At 28.1% G+C, this 15976-nt stretch overlaps 2 protein-coding genes across 5 annotated transcripts; one reads left to right on the plus strand and one right to left on the minus strand.

Annotated features, from left to right (window-relative positions):
- Positions 1-323: 323 nt before the first annotated feature.
- On the plus strand, positions 324-13547 carry LOC116766681 (glycerol-3-phosphate dehydrogenase [NAD(+)], cytoplasmic). Of its 3 annotated transcripts, none has more exons than XM_032656711.2 (9): positions 324-579; positions 822-999; positions 1381-1521; positions 1653-1760; positions 3153-3299; positions 5379-5562; positions 8571-8724; positions 9721-9813; positions 12567-12623. In XM_032656711.2, exons 1-9 carry the CDS (start codon positions 527-529, stop codon positions 12604-12606), a joined length of 1098 nt encoding a protein of 365 aa, XP_032512602.1. In that variant the 5' UTR covers positions 324-526; the 3' UTR covers positions 12607-12623. The 3 variants fall into 3 exon arrangements, with proteins under 3 accessions (XP_032512602.1, XP_032512603.1, XP_032512604.1); XM_032656712.2 differs by having other exon boundaries at positions 325-579; positions 11344-12623; XM_032656713.2 differs by lacking the exon at positions 12567-12623 and adding an exon at positions 13036-13547 and having other exon boundaries at positions 326-579.
- On the minus strand, positions 13540-15134 carry LOC116766682 (methionyl-tRNA formyltransferase, mitochondrial). Of its 2 annotated transcripts, none has more exons than XM_032656715.2 (5): positions 14962-15134; positions 14750-14883; positions 14471-14602; positions 14203-14370; positions 13540-13923 (listed from the first exon to the last, which is right to left on the minus strand). In XM_032656715.2, the coding sequence occupies exons 1-5, from the start codon at positions 15123-15125 to the stop codon at positions 13565-13567; spliced, it is 957 nt and encodes a 318-aa protein (XP_032512606.2). In that variant the 5' UTR covers positions 15126-15134; the 3' UTR covers positions 13540-13564. The 2 variants fall into 2 exon arrangements, with proteins under 2 accessions (XP_032512606.2, XP_061377418.1); XM_061521434.1 differs by having other exon boundaries at positions 14471-14604; positions 14677-14883.
- Between the last annotated feature and the right edge of the window lie 842 nt (positions 15135-15976).

Consider the following 15976-nt stretch of genomic DNA (forward strand, 5'->3'; position numbering starts at 1 on the left):
AACACATATTTAGAAAATAGCATATTTAATAGTTAGGCAAAAATTGTAAAAAGTAACATTTTAATTAATTTACCAATATTTCTTGAAGAAAGAAATAAAAATAATAATTCCGTTAATCAAAATCCGCAGAAATTTTTTATTCCACATTGTTGAGCTTCATTGAATTCTAATTAAATCATAACAAGGTCATGGATTACAGTTTTTTGTTTTTATAATAATAAGTTATTTTAAAAAAGTTTAGGTTACAAAAAATATGGTTGCCATTTTATGGAGGTCATAATGCGCTCTTCGCTACTATGACAGTTGACATTTATGAACCGTCAGTGATAAGGTTAATTGTGTGATAACATTCTTACTGTAATTATTTTGATCATATCCAAGAGTAACTCAGTCAGTAGGCGCACAGCCGCGAGTGATTGGTAGCGACTGTATTAAGAAAAAATTGAATTTAATTTCGGCAGTGCACATTTATATTTTTACGAAAGTTAATCTGAGGTCATATAAAAATTAAGTAATCTTATACACCATGGCTGAAAAACAAATTAAAAACCGTGTCTGTATTGTTGGCTCTGGAAATTGGTAAGATTCTAACCATTTATGTAATGTTGTATAAGCGCTTGTTTACTTTGACCTTTTTAAATATACCTAAACGAAATAATGTATAAAGAAAATAAATAGTAACACAACCGTTTGTAATGAGATTAATATTATACAGAGTAAACTGCTAATTTCAAAATTAGAGTCCAATGAATATGGATATATATTGCAAAGACAACAAAAATATAGAATGAATGTTAAACTAAAATTTAAATTTTGTGTAGGGGCTCTGCTATTGCTAAGATTGTTGGTAAGAATGCAGCCCGCCTTCCTAACTTTGAAGATAGAGTTACTATGTGGGTATATGAGGAGATGATTGATGGGAAAAAATTAACTGAAATCATCAATGAAACTCATGAAAACGTCAAATACCTGCCTGGACATAAATTACCTCCAAATGTTGTAAGTAAAAATGTTATAATTCTTACTTTATATACATGATTATCATATAAAATTCAATATAAACTTTATCAGAAAAAAATGTTATAATATGTTATATATAGTTTTAAAAAGATTGGCACAATGAACATGTGTTTGGCACATGCTGTCTATTTTTGTTATATTCATACTACAGCCATTTCAATGCCAGTGTTACACATTTTTATGTAATGTCTGTACCCTCCTAATAGGTATTATATTTATGAATGTAATCTCATAAGTTATGCATTCACAAGTAAACAGGTAAATGTCATGAATTGGTTTGTCATGTAAAATGTATTTTTTTTTTTATAATATAGGGACAATATATGTATATGTGATTTATTAGATCTTTTTGTTGGTTAGGTAGCTGTCCCGGATATAGTAGAGGCAGCTAAAGATGCTGATCTGTTGATCTTTGTGGTACCGCATCAGTTTGTTCGTACAATATGTTCCACTCTCCTTGGCAAAATAAAACCAACGGCCGCTGCGCTGTCATTGATAAAGGTTTGTGTATATTATAATTATTTAACAATTTTTACAGTAAAATATGTTATTATTATTTTATAATCTTATCATATATAACCTTCATAGTATATGAAATGTTACAGAGTATTAATTGATGTTATCATTGGCAGGGCTTTGACATTGCGGAGGGTGGTGGCATTGATTTGATCTCTCACATCATAACAAGATGCCTGAAAATTCCTTGTGCTGTATTAATGGGTGCCAATATTGCATCAGAGGTAAGAATTAAATTTGTGTTCTTAGTAAATGAATAATTTAACAGTACTAAAAATAAACAATTACAAAAAAATTAATTATCACATTCATATTTTAAATTAGTTGATAGTTATTTATGCATATATTATTTCAGTGCAATTATTCGTTCATTCATATTTACAATCTATAATAAATTAAAATTTTAATACTGTATTCAATATAATACAATGTAATTCAATCAATTCAATAGGTATGTTGGTATGGCATTCAAATAAACAAATTGCTGACATTGTATTGAACTTGATACAAAACATGACACATATAATGTGTTTGAATAGTTTTGTTGGACTTTAAAATATTAAAGTATGTTTGAAAATGTCATTTTACATTTATACTTAAAACCTCTGAACTTTGAATGATATGTTTTGCACTTTGACTTAGTTATGATGAACTGATGACAAATTGACCTTCAAGATTTACGCGGGTATAAAAGATCTACAATTTTTTCACGGTATGTTTGTATTACGTGTGAACAAACAAAATTATATAAGATTGGTTTTTATTAATGTATTCAATTACGACTATCTTTTTTTAAATACATTAATGTTTACTTGCTCACAAGGCTGCGGTTGACGACATTCCACCTATAATATTTTCGATTTCCTACCTGGTTAATAAGCTTTATCAAAAAAATAATATATATATATATATATATATATAATATTATATATATAACACTGTATTTATGTGATTTTTGTAAATTGTAAAGTAAAACGCTGTGGCTAGGATAATATTAAATCATTTTATTTCTTATTAAATGGAACTTGTCTAGGGAATTATCGAATGCCTTGTGTTTAAGGTAAATGAGATTTTAATTTAACTATACCCGAGTGTAGTGGACAAGACAAGATTGTGTATTACGTAATCTATGCAAGACTTGTAAGTTCTATTTTTATATCAATATTAATATCGACTAAGACTCGTGGCTTTACGTTTAGAAATTCCTGATAAAAGTGACTACCAATTATGTTATAAATAAAATTAGTAGTCACCTGAAAGAAACATTTTAATTAAATATATTGGTATGATTGTGCCTACCAAAAATGTATCGCGTTTTAACACACACACACACACACATATATATATATGTCTGGCCGCGATCACGGTTGCTGCAAAGTAACCTAAACGTCGGGTGTATGTAGTTTTTCTCTTTAAATAATAAAATAACGCGTAGTAATACGAAAACATTAGTTTTATTTAAATGAATACGCGCGAAAATCTTAGACTATATCCATATATTATATAATGATATATATTTTATGAGATCTAAGATTTTCCTCGTACTCATTTAAACCCATGGTTTATACTTCTCTTAAATATGGGTTTATACTGTCACGACACTTACGTACCTAAAGGTTGCCGAGGAGAAATTCTGCGAGACTACTATTGGATGCCGTGATGTGATGCTGGCACCAATGATGAGGGACATCATACAGACGGAGTACTTCAGGGTCGTGGTGGTAGACGATGAAGACGCCGTGGAAATATGTGGAGCTTTGAAGGTAAATAAGTTAACCGCAAAGAAAATTATACCTACTATCATACTAGAAAAAATAAATATATATACATACATACATATATTCTGTTAAAGTATATTTGATTTAAGTTTTCTATATAAATGATCTTTATTTTAATTAATTACGATTTACTTGACCTAATTGATGAGTTGACCTCATTGAGGAGACGTTTTGCTCAATTGACAAGTAAACCTCTATTAAATGGTTTCATGGGGTTGTATTTATAATTAATTTGTACATATATGTACATCTTATGGTAATTTTCTTTAAACGATAAACAAACATAAGTTATATTTTATTTTATGTCTCATAAAATTTTATATTTTAATCTGATTAGTGATTCTCATGTGATTTGGATTTATTGAAATATTCTTTTTTTATCATAAGATAATAAATTCTATATTATTATCACTGAACGCCTCGTGTGAGACGATTAGATAAAACTATTTCGTGTATTTTCTTATTAGCGGCACGTAGCTTGGCCAACGTAGTATTTGGTTGTGCCAAAATTACGTTATCAGTAGGTAAATAATTTATAGGTGCTTCGTTGCTATAAAATAATGTTTGGGATATTATAAATATATTAATAGAAAGGAATCTTAAAAGAAAGTCAACGAGAAAATTGCAATATTTTAATTGCTATGCGAGAAAATAAAATTTTCTTCTCACATAGTAGCGCTCAAAAACCGACTCTTATTACACGTATGTAAGGTTTATAATACCTTGGTATGAATCACGAGCTACGGCGCACAATTATTTGGAATATTTTTGTATAACATTTTTGTATAAGCCACTTGTTAAGATTGGTTAGAAGAAAAGACCTCGATATATTCTACAAAATTTAATCCAATTGAATTCGATTTCTATAATTATGTTTTGAACATGTAAAAATGTTGAGCTAAATACTTATAATTAAATTCAGATATAAAGAGTGTATGTTATGTCACGATGTCACTCGAATCTGAGCCTTATGGCATATAAAGTCTCGACCGCTTTTTAAATTAATATATCGCGTCCTTATAAGAATCGGTGAGATAAATTTAAGGAAAGGGGACTCAGCTGGTAGATTGGATAAGTCGTTTAATTTGTAAACAATTTTAAAACACACATGTGTTTTTGCATGTTTTTTGGGAGTAAAGAAAAAAGCGTTCATTCGTGCATTTTAAAAATAGGATTTCCAGGGTTCTAAACTAAACAAACACACTTGATGTTTTTGGACGAAAGAAATATGTCGGCATTTTTTTTCCGTCAATTCATTTTTATATAAATCTAAAACAATTATATCAATTATTATTTTTTATGACACTTAAATAAATTAAAATAAACTGATATATAGATATATTATATAATATTTTTTATTTGTTGTTTCATTATAATATTATCGGCTTTTAGCGTTGCGTGTGTAATGAAATGTCTTACTGACAGATTCGTTAGTGTCATGCATTTTTTTTTTATTAAACTTTTATATAATTTCTGCAAATTTAATATCCATTAGTTACGTTTTTCTGTTGAAGGAAAATATATATTATTGTTTTTGAAATATTTGTATTAATAATTGTAAAAATAAATGACCTCTGCTTATGTTTCTCTTACTACATATTTACATCGCTAGTATTATTTCCGCAACTATGAAAAAATAACGTTATTTTTAATTAATCAGCTCTGTATGAACGAGATTTTTTTAAAACGATAAATCCACATTTGTGTTTTTGTTATTAAAAGGCACATTTTATTTTAATTATAAAGAACTAGTCGATGTCCTCGAAGAAAGTTAAAAACTGTTTAAAGATGCCACTTTTATGTCGTTTGCTTTTATGACGGACCGCGGTTGCTGTAAAGGAACCGAAACTTCGGGATTTTGTAGTTATAAAAAAACAAAAAACGCGTAATATACCGAAAAACTTACTTCGATTTCAAGTTGTTGCGAGGTATATATATTTTAATGACATTACAACTCATTACCTCATACCACATTACCTCATACTATATTTATAATATTTTTTATATACGCATACAACTAAGTAATTATTAAAATGAATAGCTGTTTTATGAAAATTTATCTAGAACATAGTAGCGGTCGGAGCGGGTTTTGTCGATGGTCTCGGCTTTGGCGACAACACCAAGGCGGCTGTCATAAGACTCGGCCTCATGGAGATGATCAAGTTTGTGGACGTGTTTTACCCGGGAAGCAAACTGAGCACGTTCTTCGAATCTTGTGGAGTAGCTGATCTCATTACCACGTGCTACGGTAAGAGGATTCATAAATAAAACTCATTATTATAAATGCGACAGTTTGTGAGGATTTATGTACGTATGTTGATCTTCGACACAGAAACTAATGAATGGATTTTGATGAAACTTCACAATAATATAGATTACATTGCAGAATATCATAGGCTATAATTTATCCCGTGATTCCGTGTAGTTCCAACGGGATTAATAGCAGTTGTATCGTGTTAATATTTCTTAACATATCACGAGTATGTAAGTGTCGCTGACAGTTAGTAACAATATCTATGCTTTAACTCACTTTATACATTTTTCTCATTGCGTAACTCCTATGTTCATGGACAAAGTCACATGAAAAACCTAGTATTTAAACATCTATTATAACAAGAAAAAGATTCATACGTATATCAATAGATATACTTATGTTGTATTTCAATAGATATTAAAGCTTTATAACATTAAATAATTTTGTATATTAGTTTATTATACTATCTAAGAGAGTAAATAAGTAAAATATACATCGATACAAAAACAATTACCATTACTTTTATCTAATTGTACCTAAGATAAAATTTTAAGTAAGAAAATAAACTATCCGTCGTGTGACGCGTAATGTAATCTTATGTACATCCAAAAACTACAGTTTTATTCAAAGTGTATTTCATAATGTTTTTTTTATTTTATTTAGATAAATCTTTCTACGGGGATAATATATAAAAATAATATTTGCAGTTTGTATGCTCTATTTTGTTATTTTTTTTTATGTCTTTATTAAGTTTTAATTCTTATGAATACAATAAATTTAGCTTTACATATGTACAATATATTTGACTCTTATCAAAAAAGTCACAACATCATTTATATTTAATACGGTAAAGAAAAATCTACTATTATATGCGTTATGTGTTCACGATTTTTTCTGCATTTATAAAAAAGGGTATTATATTTTTTAATAAATACGGACGAAGTCGCGGGTATCAGATAGTATAAATTATATCTGTGTATTTTAATTCGAACAACTCACTAAGTAAGTTCTTACAAAGATTATCACGTGAAATTGGCTTAGTAAAGGATGGCACGCCCGCATAACGTGAGTCGCTAATACCTACACATATTACGACGAGATATTTACCTTGAATTAAGATCATAGATTCTACCTGCTACATATATATAAGTATTTTTTGATCTTCTTAATTCTTACCTTGTTTACTTCATATAATATGAAACAACTACATTTTCTTTGGAATATTTTATTCAAAAATTTTGATACATTATACACTAATAATGTCAGTAAATGAAACTATTTGTTTTTTATATAACGAATAAGTTATAATTTCAGTGCCATTATATATTTCTAAATTCTCTGTTATTTATTAAATTCACAAATTATAATATTTATACTATCGTAACTACTAGATATTATTTGGTCACAATCACAGCTTATATTGTATAATGCTTCGTAATGTCATTTACGGTCGTTTTAATTGTCACTTGTCAAAATGTATTTGTAGAAGAAAAATGATTTTAATTAATCCGGTTACGACATTCAATGTACAGTTATCAAGAGTACTTAATTCGCTAATGGCAAGACGTCCTCAATATTGAGAGCGGACTTTGTTGAGGCCCGCGGCTTACGCCAACTTTTTGGTTTCATAACTAACACCAGAGGGCAAAAATATATTTTATAGTGAATAGACGTAATCACATTATTCTCGAATATATTTGTCCCACGTTTTATTTCGATATGTCTTTTTCTTATCCACAGTTTTTTAGACAAATTGATTTTATAAACATTTTTATTTTTAATCATAGAAAGTCTTGGCAATACTTTTTATATATTCTTTTAGTTTTGACATACAAAGTACAACGTTCAAATGTGGGGCATTAATGATGTTTCTTATATGTTAGTGAGTGTTATTAGATTATGCTTGTCGTATAGATGTAATTAATTCAAGTATCTTAATCAGCATTCATTTGTTGGACCTATTGTCTAACTACGTAATACAACTATTAATAGATGTAAACGAACACAGATCATAAATTATCGAAGGCAAAGCTTTTTATTAAAACAGCAATGATAACAGATTATAAAGAGTAGGTACTTATTTAAAATTTATCAATAATAAAGATTTCAACGAATAAAAGCGAGCGACATTAGATATTGAGGAAAAAAGATTGTAAATTGATCAAGGGTAAAGCTCGACAAAAAAAAAGATTTTTTCCGTACATTCTTTTCCTCAATTCTTAATATTGAAAGGTGGTTGAAGTAAAACAAATCTTATCGCCTCTATACATATTACATTATGAGATATATTTCATAATGTATTTCGTCATGTAATTCATGTTTATAAAAACAGGAATGATAGATCGCTGTGGGGGTTATTACGTTATCGTGGCACTTGGTGCTTATTGGGAACCTTATCGTAGCCTATGGGGTATTATGATAGGGTTTATTAATTGTTTACCGCACAACAAGTTATTTACCGCACATACTTTGTTTTTACTAACTTTTTATTACACATTCACTTAGCAGTATTATCTAGAAGTACTCCTTTTGAATTTATTAATATGACAGGTTACTGACAACGGATATGTTGGCATGAATTATTGAAAAATATTTATCTGTCAACACAATAAATTAAGTAATTTGAATGTACGAAAGATTTTAAATAATACGTTTTCAAAAAAAAAAAAAATATTTAAATTAATTGCACACATTAAAATTCCAGTGCTTTCGAATTTGTTAACAAATTTGAAATCGTATAAGTAAAACAGTTTTGCAATGTTACATAAAAACTAACTAACCTGAATGTGAATGTGTTTGTCAATATCACGAAATTATATGTTTCCTACGTCTGTCTTTATATTGTATGTGTTACAACTCACAACTTAAATCAGATAAAAATTACGTAAAACAAAACATTATTTTAACACGATAACTTGATTGGGGAACGCTCAAATAGACAAACATTATTTTTTCACCAAATTTCTTTACGTGATATAAGTTTTTTTTTTACCCATGACCAGGTGGTAGGAACAGACGTGTAGCAGAAGCCTTCGTGAAGACAGGGCGATCTATAAAGGAGCTGGAAGATGAAATGCTGAATGGACAAAAGCTACAAGGTCCTATCACGGCTGAGGAGGTCAACCATATGCTGGCAAACAAAAATATGGAAAACAAGTAAGTATGGAATAAAAATCCAAAGAAGAGTCGTAAATTCTGTTATACTTCTACTTTTACCATGAGTTTTTTTAGTGAAACTCAAAACGGCCAGTTTATAGTTTTTGAATCAAATATGCAAAAATAAATGACGAACTATATTAGATAACTTCCGTGTACAATTTGATGCGAGCAAATAGTAAGGGTTTAGATTTTAAAATCATGTTGTATTCCACCTTCGAGAAAATAATGTAATCGACTAGCCAGTAATTATAGTATATTTTGTGTCTCGTAATTATTTGTATAACAAATTTATATTTAATAATCAATCAGATTGTTTTTTTTTTTGTGTATTAATTTGGCTAGCAACAGTCTTAGTTTATTATTACCGAAAATAACCTTTACAATGAAACCTCTCGCAATGTGACAGCGTCTATAGTTCATTATATATAACAGTTAATGTTGGCGTCATTCCATACAGACGAAAGGTCATTAAGAAGGTTAATTTTCATTGTCACTCGCGTTATCAATGCTCTTAGCTGAAACAATCACCAATGTAGAAGTCTTATCAAAAGAAGAATATATTTGCACTAACTTTATTACCTGTGTTGTTTGGTTTATGTATTTGTTATCTAAATATACTATTAAATTAGAAAATTTTACGACAAACCGTAATGCGTTGGGTCGGCAAAAGCGTTATACACTTATACTATAAATATTTGTAACAATTTTAACGATTTTATGACACCAAATATATGATGTCTTCGTCAAGTCGAAGTTTTCAAAGTTCTTCTTAAATAAGAATGAAAATAAACTGTTAAGATTGTAGATAGCTTAAACATGGTGTTTTCAGAATTTTCTTTCCTTTCATCGTCTTAATATTGTTTCCCTTTCTTCCGTGGTTTTGTAAAATTCATATAATAATATATATACACTAATCGTCACAACTACGGAATCTGTGTTTAGACGCCCTAAAATATACAGATATTACAAATTCAATATACTGTATAATTTCAGATTCCCCTTATTCACTGCTGTGTTCCGTATCTGTCGTGGCGAACTGAAACCCGGAGACTTCATCGACTGCATCCGCAGCCATCCGGAGCACATGTAAGATATAACATAAAAATGTATACAGTACACCTTTAATAGTGTCTTTTATACACCCTGAACAGAGTGTTTAAAACTACCTTAACAGTGTGTAATACACCCTTAATAGTGTGTTCAAAACTACCTTAACATTGTGTTATACACATTTAATAGTGTGTTCAAAACACCCTTAACAGTGTGTGTAAAAAAACCTCTAAAAGAGTGTATGAGACATCTCATATAACATAATCATTTTTATAATATACGTTTTTATACACTATACTTATAGCATACTAGTTTGAACATTTTACAGCCGCAATATTTCCTTTTCATTGTTATCTACAGGGTGCTAGTGTTTAGTCATCTAAACACAAGATCATTCTTGTGTTTGGGAGCATAATTCAAAAAGTGCATTAGATATTAAGTGTTTGTTATTAATTTCTAGATGGTGTACTTAGTTTAGATAATAATTTTCATATATATTCTATTCTAAGCTATTGTATCGCTTCTAGCATGTAGTGTATCCTGTAACTAATATTTTTCTCCTATCATTGAATATTTTATTACTAGGTATAACATTATCTTGTTTTCAAGATACATTATTAATTTTGTAGCGTTGTTATGACAAATAATTTTTAGATTGAAACTTACATATTATGTAATGTGTATGCTACATACAATTCTATATATAACATTATGTATTTCATATATTAATTATATATATATTTATATGTTGTGAATGATTTTGAATTTATATTTTAAAGCTTACCTAAATCTAATCCTATTAGTCATAGATTTCATGAATGCTTCCATTATAAGTATATTTTTTAATTAAATCTTTTATCATATCATGTTATCACTGTAATTCTTGTTTATTATAATTGCATATAAAATATAACACATGTTTATAGTAATAAGATATATTTTATAATTAAATAATGTTGAATTATACATATTATTTTATTACCTTTTGTCGTTTTATACACTAACAGCTAGTCAATGCATGTATCGTTGTATTTAATGTATATAACAACATTTTAGTCCCCTTTATATATTTAATAACAACTGCTAATACATTGATACTAACGAAAACTTTTACAGATTTGCGCCCAAGAACATAAGCATCTATTAATATTTTTTATTTGCTTGTTGTTTACACTTTGTTACAATTTTTTGTTAAGATTTTTACGCACTATTGAATTAACCAATCATGACATTTTACGGTTTGTGTTTTTTTACTGCATTTGATAAATAAAACGCTATACGTGATTTTGCATTATTATTGTATAGGTTTGTGTGACAATAAAATTGAATATGGAAAAAAGTATTAGGCACCATTAAAACATTATATGTTATATTTAAAAAAACTTTTCCGTCGAACGTCAGGTAATATGCTTTTGTATTTATAATGTCACAGAAGAAATAAAGTAATGTCAATTCATTATTGTCTATGAAAATTTAGTTCATTTAAATTTCATGTCGAGGTTAAACTTTGATGTTAAGTTCATATTGATATATTGTATTCAGAATCATATATTTTACTAATTCTAGGAGTATGCCGTCACCTAAATGTTCTCTGTGACCTGATTGTGAAGTCATCGCATCGTGTCTGCACATACTATAGACAACTTTTTACAACTTTATCATGTTAAAACGATTTAATGTTTCAATTAAAGCTAAGCTCTAAACGAATAAAGTTGAAGAAAGTTTCACATAACCATTTAGCACCTTCATTAATATTGTTGAAAAAAAAAAACTGACATTTTTGAGTTCTGTAGTTGTTATTGTTTTTCCTAATTCTGTTCATTTTGTATTATTTTACTTGTGTCGTTATTCCTAAGGCTATTTTCGTTATTATTTTATCCTGTTATAGATAACCATATGAAAGAATACTTTACTTAAAGTTTACAGATAGGTACATATAATAGTTATTCAAATCAAATAAGTCATTCCTTAGTAAATAATATGTCATTATGTACATTTTTATAATACCCACATCTAAATGGCATGATAATGGCATGCCTGTTCCATTAAATTTTTTCTTATAAAGGTTACTTCAAAAAAACTAGTTTTGAAAATATAACTTGCTTTTGAAAGAAAAATCCGTCAGTGGACTTTTTAATTCTTTCTTTTGCTATACTTAAAATACATTAACATTTTAAATTTTAATTCAATTACAACATGTTTAAAAATTAAATTTAAACTTAAGCAAATATTTTGTATTAATTATTTAATTTTTTATTCGCACAATAATGTTTATTGACGTTTGATCTTTGAGAAAATTATATAATGACAAATTTCTAACTATAGATCACATATTTCTTCGGTACATGACGGCAATGTCGCTCTAGAATTTTCACTAGTTTATATCACATACACTAGTATGAAACTTTTTTGTATTTTGCTTAACGTGTGAAGGTAACTTCTAAAATATATATTTAAGAGCAATAAACTAAATCTAGTCTAAAAGTTTTTTATTCATTGCTTATCGGCATATTTAATTAATTTTATACGCTTTATTTTTTTATGAGTGTTGCCGTATCCACTAATAATGCATATGTATTTGAAACTACTTATTTTAATGAACTTATCACTTTTAAAAATTATTTTGAGCATGTTCTGTTTCCTTTTTGAAATGCAATTATTTACTAATCTTAATTTTGAAACCCATGAGCATTGCTTGAGTTGTCGTTTCATACGATATTATTATAAACATGCACATTTTTAATGTTGCCAGATTCCAATGAAACCATTATTAACCTTACATATTTCAGGATTCGCATAGTTAGAAAATCCCATTGCTGTATTTGCTAAAATTAGTACCAGATAAAGTAAGTATAATACCTAGAAATCAATCACAGAACGGCATATTGCCAAAGAGTCGTTTGGCAATTAAAATTATTTAATTACGACACTTATATAATGCAACACTCCGATCGTTGGCATTATGCCGCTAGTGTGGATGAGCTCTTACGCTCAAATGTAAGGGGAACTTTTCATATATGGCTTTTCAATCAACATCGTTCGACCTTCAGTATACATTGTGTCCTAATTGGGATTCTTAGGAAATACTTGTCTTGTAGTTATTAGTATATATATATTTTAATTGTGTAGAAATAATGAGTCATTATTTTTTTCATACTTTAATCGACTTCTTATTCATATATGACTGCATGTTAGTTAAATATCTATAAATATATCTAAGTATATAATTTATTTATATATTTATGCTTTTTATTTCAGAAATAAAGTGAACTAAGAGGCTGATGGAATAATATGTAAATAACATGACGTCTGCTATTTTATGTATTATTTTATAGTATGTATATTTATTTAAATTGGTTAAAAATATATTTATTTTATTTATAAACTTCTTGATTATCTGACATTAAAAACGCCTGCAGAAAATTAATAACAATCGAATTTAATCTATAAAATCAATGGCTCAGTTTATTCTGCTTTGGGGTAAATCACACACACAAACCTGTTTTTCCGTCACAAACATATATGGGAATAGTTTATCTTTTCCTTTTTAATTAAATTCAGTAAAGTGGAATCAATACTAACTTATCAATATTATAATTTATCTATACTATTTTATTTCTATTTATATGTTTTATTATTATCATTAAGATATTGTTACAGTAGTCTATAGTTCCTGGTAATTGAATTGTAAATAAAAAAAATATTCTTCACAATTTCAATGAATCTCTATATTAGATAACTGATTTAAAATAATAAAGATCATTAATGTTTCATATGTTTTATTTATCTAACAGGCAACACATAATCTTACATCTACAGATATATTCTTTATATAACCATTATAAAAATCTACAGCTGATATTTCTTTTCTACCGACTATTCTAAGTGATTTGAAATTTATGAATTTCTTATCTTTACACAATATCCTAATAGATTTTGTTGATTCACAATATTCAAGGGTTCCGATGGGTTTATCACTATACAAGTCATTATTTACTAAAAATGCATTAAACAACTTCACTTGCTTATCTTTAAACATTGTTGTTAATGGATATAATCCATATATTGCACGGTATAAGTTGTAAACCTCTTTGGCACTCATTTCCATCCATCTTACTTGGCTGATCGATTTATTTATCTTCTTGGCTAAAAAACAAACATTATTGTTAACAACAATGGACAGTAAACAGCTGAAACCATAAGGTTGCATAAATGTAAAAACAAAGTTGAAAGTCTGAAATTGTATTCTATTGGAAATATTTATCTTTGTCTCAAATATTGACATAAAATATTAAGTATAATTAAAGAATTTCTGTTATAAGAAGTTTTCTCCTAGAGATTAAGTGAAAAGTAGAGGGTGGAATAATTTGATATTATAGGTGGGTGTGACCTGTTTTACATGAAGTTAATTTAAAAGCTAGTTACCATAGGTGACACCTTCATTGCTCTGAGGCTGAGCATTCTCAAGACTTCTGGGTAAGTTCCTCAAGCAGTTCACCAACATTTTAGCACCAATGTCCGAAAATTGTCTTGTTAGTTCTGGCAACTTTATAGTGTCAGATACTGGAACTCTTTGTTGACTTATTATTTCACCTTGAATATTTTATATTTAAAATAAAAACAATCTTAATTCAAAAATCAGTTTAGATTTTGAAGTTTTATGTGTGATATTTAAAAAAGAAGATTTTCTTACCAACATCGAATATGTCTGGTTTAATTTTCATAAGTGATACACCTCCTACGGTATCACCATGCATTAGAGTGTAAATAATTGGTGCAGCACCACGCCAGCGGGGTAACAGACTAGGATGAACATTCACCATACCTCTAGACAAACAGCAACAATTTCTCTTAGTTATACAAAATCTAATAAGTATAATACACCTAACTGTTACTTACAGAGGGAATTTTTTGAGTACATCGGCCTTAATTAAATGACCGAATGCCACTATCAAACCAATGTCGTATTCACCTTCGTTGATGTTCAAGTTCGGCCAATGCAAGATTCGCATATTATTGGTTTCGGCATACTTCTCAATAGCATTTTTATTTTTACTACTATTTGCTGTGACCAAATCCAATCGACGTATAAGGTTTTCATTCTTCCTTTAAATAGAATTATATATGAATTATTACGCAGAACATAAATTTTGTAATAAATTTTTAGTATCATGTTATAAATACCTGATCTTATCGATTTCTCGTAAACAGTTTAGGCCAATTACGTCTGATCCAAAGAAAAGCACGTTGTAATATGATCGTAAGTGTATTTTACGTAAATAATTATATTTTTCTTTTAAAAGAAATCTATTTATTGAGATTGAGAGGTTACAAATTATATTTGACATTATTTAAGTTTAAACTGTCAATTATCTTATGTCAGCGTGACATAATAACATCACTAGATTCCAGTTATAGTAAGGAATAGAATATAAATAAACCACTTTATGAAGTTGAGTAATACAGAAAAAGATTTCTGTTACAAATCAGTTTAGTTGAAAATGATAAAATCCACGTATTCAAACAGTGTGAAGTTGGATTTCCGTGTGAGCTAAATACTCAAGTTACCTACTTTAATAATTTTCACTTAAAACTTGTTTCCATATATCAGACTATAACGAAATCTATTTCAATTAAAATAACAATCGAACTTGCTATATTTATATTCAAAGAGGGGCTTACCAAATAGAAAAGGTTTTTAATATTTTTAAAGGTAAATACTTTTATATTTACTGATGAGTCAGCTCTAATGCTTTTCACTCAATAAGTAGTAATTATATTTCATTTAAGGACTTATAAACTATAGTATAGAGAGATGGTATAGATGGATGGTATATTCAAGTTCCTAAAGTAGGTCATGAAAAAGAATTTTTTACACTTTCTATGTTACTTTAAAACCTGAAATGTATTTTGATATCTATAAAATGAATTCATTAAAAATAATAAGGCTAAAAAATTGTCTTAGTCTTAGTACTATACTAAAGGCAGGGATTGGTACAAAGTCGTGTCTTACAAAATGCTTTTGATTTCTTCTTATTGACATTTAAAATATATGAAGTGTCTTCACTTGATCTGTAATATTATCCAAATTGTAATTGAAGAGATTACAGTTTTTTTTTATTTTTCTATAGTATGTTAACAATTCTTATATTTTACTTTTAATCGAAAGTATAAAAATAGACTAAATATGTAGAATTGA

This window comes from Danaus plexippus, chromosome 10 (genome assembly GCF_018135715.1).
Source record: "Danaus plexippus chromosome 10, MEX_DaPlex, whole genome shotgun sequence".
Taxonomy (NCBI): Eukaryota; Metazoa; Arthropoda; class Insecta; order Lepidoptera; family Nymphalidae; genus Danaus; species Danaus plexippus.

Coding starts and splice junctions, on each gene's coding strand:
- LOC116766681 (XM_032656711.2), top strand. CDS start 527: ATGGCTGAAAAACAAATTAAAAACCGTGTCTGTATTGTTGGCTCTGGA. Junction 1,000..1,380: donor ATAAATTACCTCCAAATGTT/GTAAGTAAAAAT, acceptor TTTGTTGGTTAG/GTAGCTGTCCCGGATATAGT. Junction 3,300..5,378: donor AAATATGTGGAGCTTTGAAG/GTAAATAAGTTA, acceptor AAATTTATCTAG/AACATAGTAGCGGTCGGAGC.
- LOC116766682 (XM_061521434.1), bottom strand. CDS start 15,125: ATGTCAAATATAATTTGTAACCTCTCAATCTCAATAAATAGATTTCTT. Junction 14,371..14,470: donor ACCAGACATATTCGATGTTG/GTAAGAAAATCT, acceptor AAAATATTCAAG/GTGAAATAATAAGTCAACAA. Junction 13,924..14,202: donor CAATGAAGGTGTCACCTATG/GTAACTAGCTTT, acceptor TTTGTTTTTTAG/CCAAGAAGATAAATAAATCG.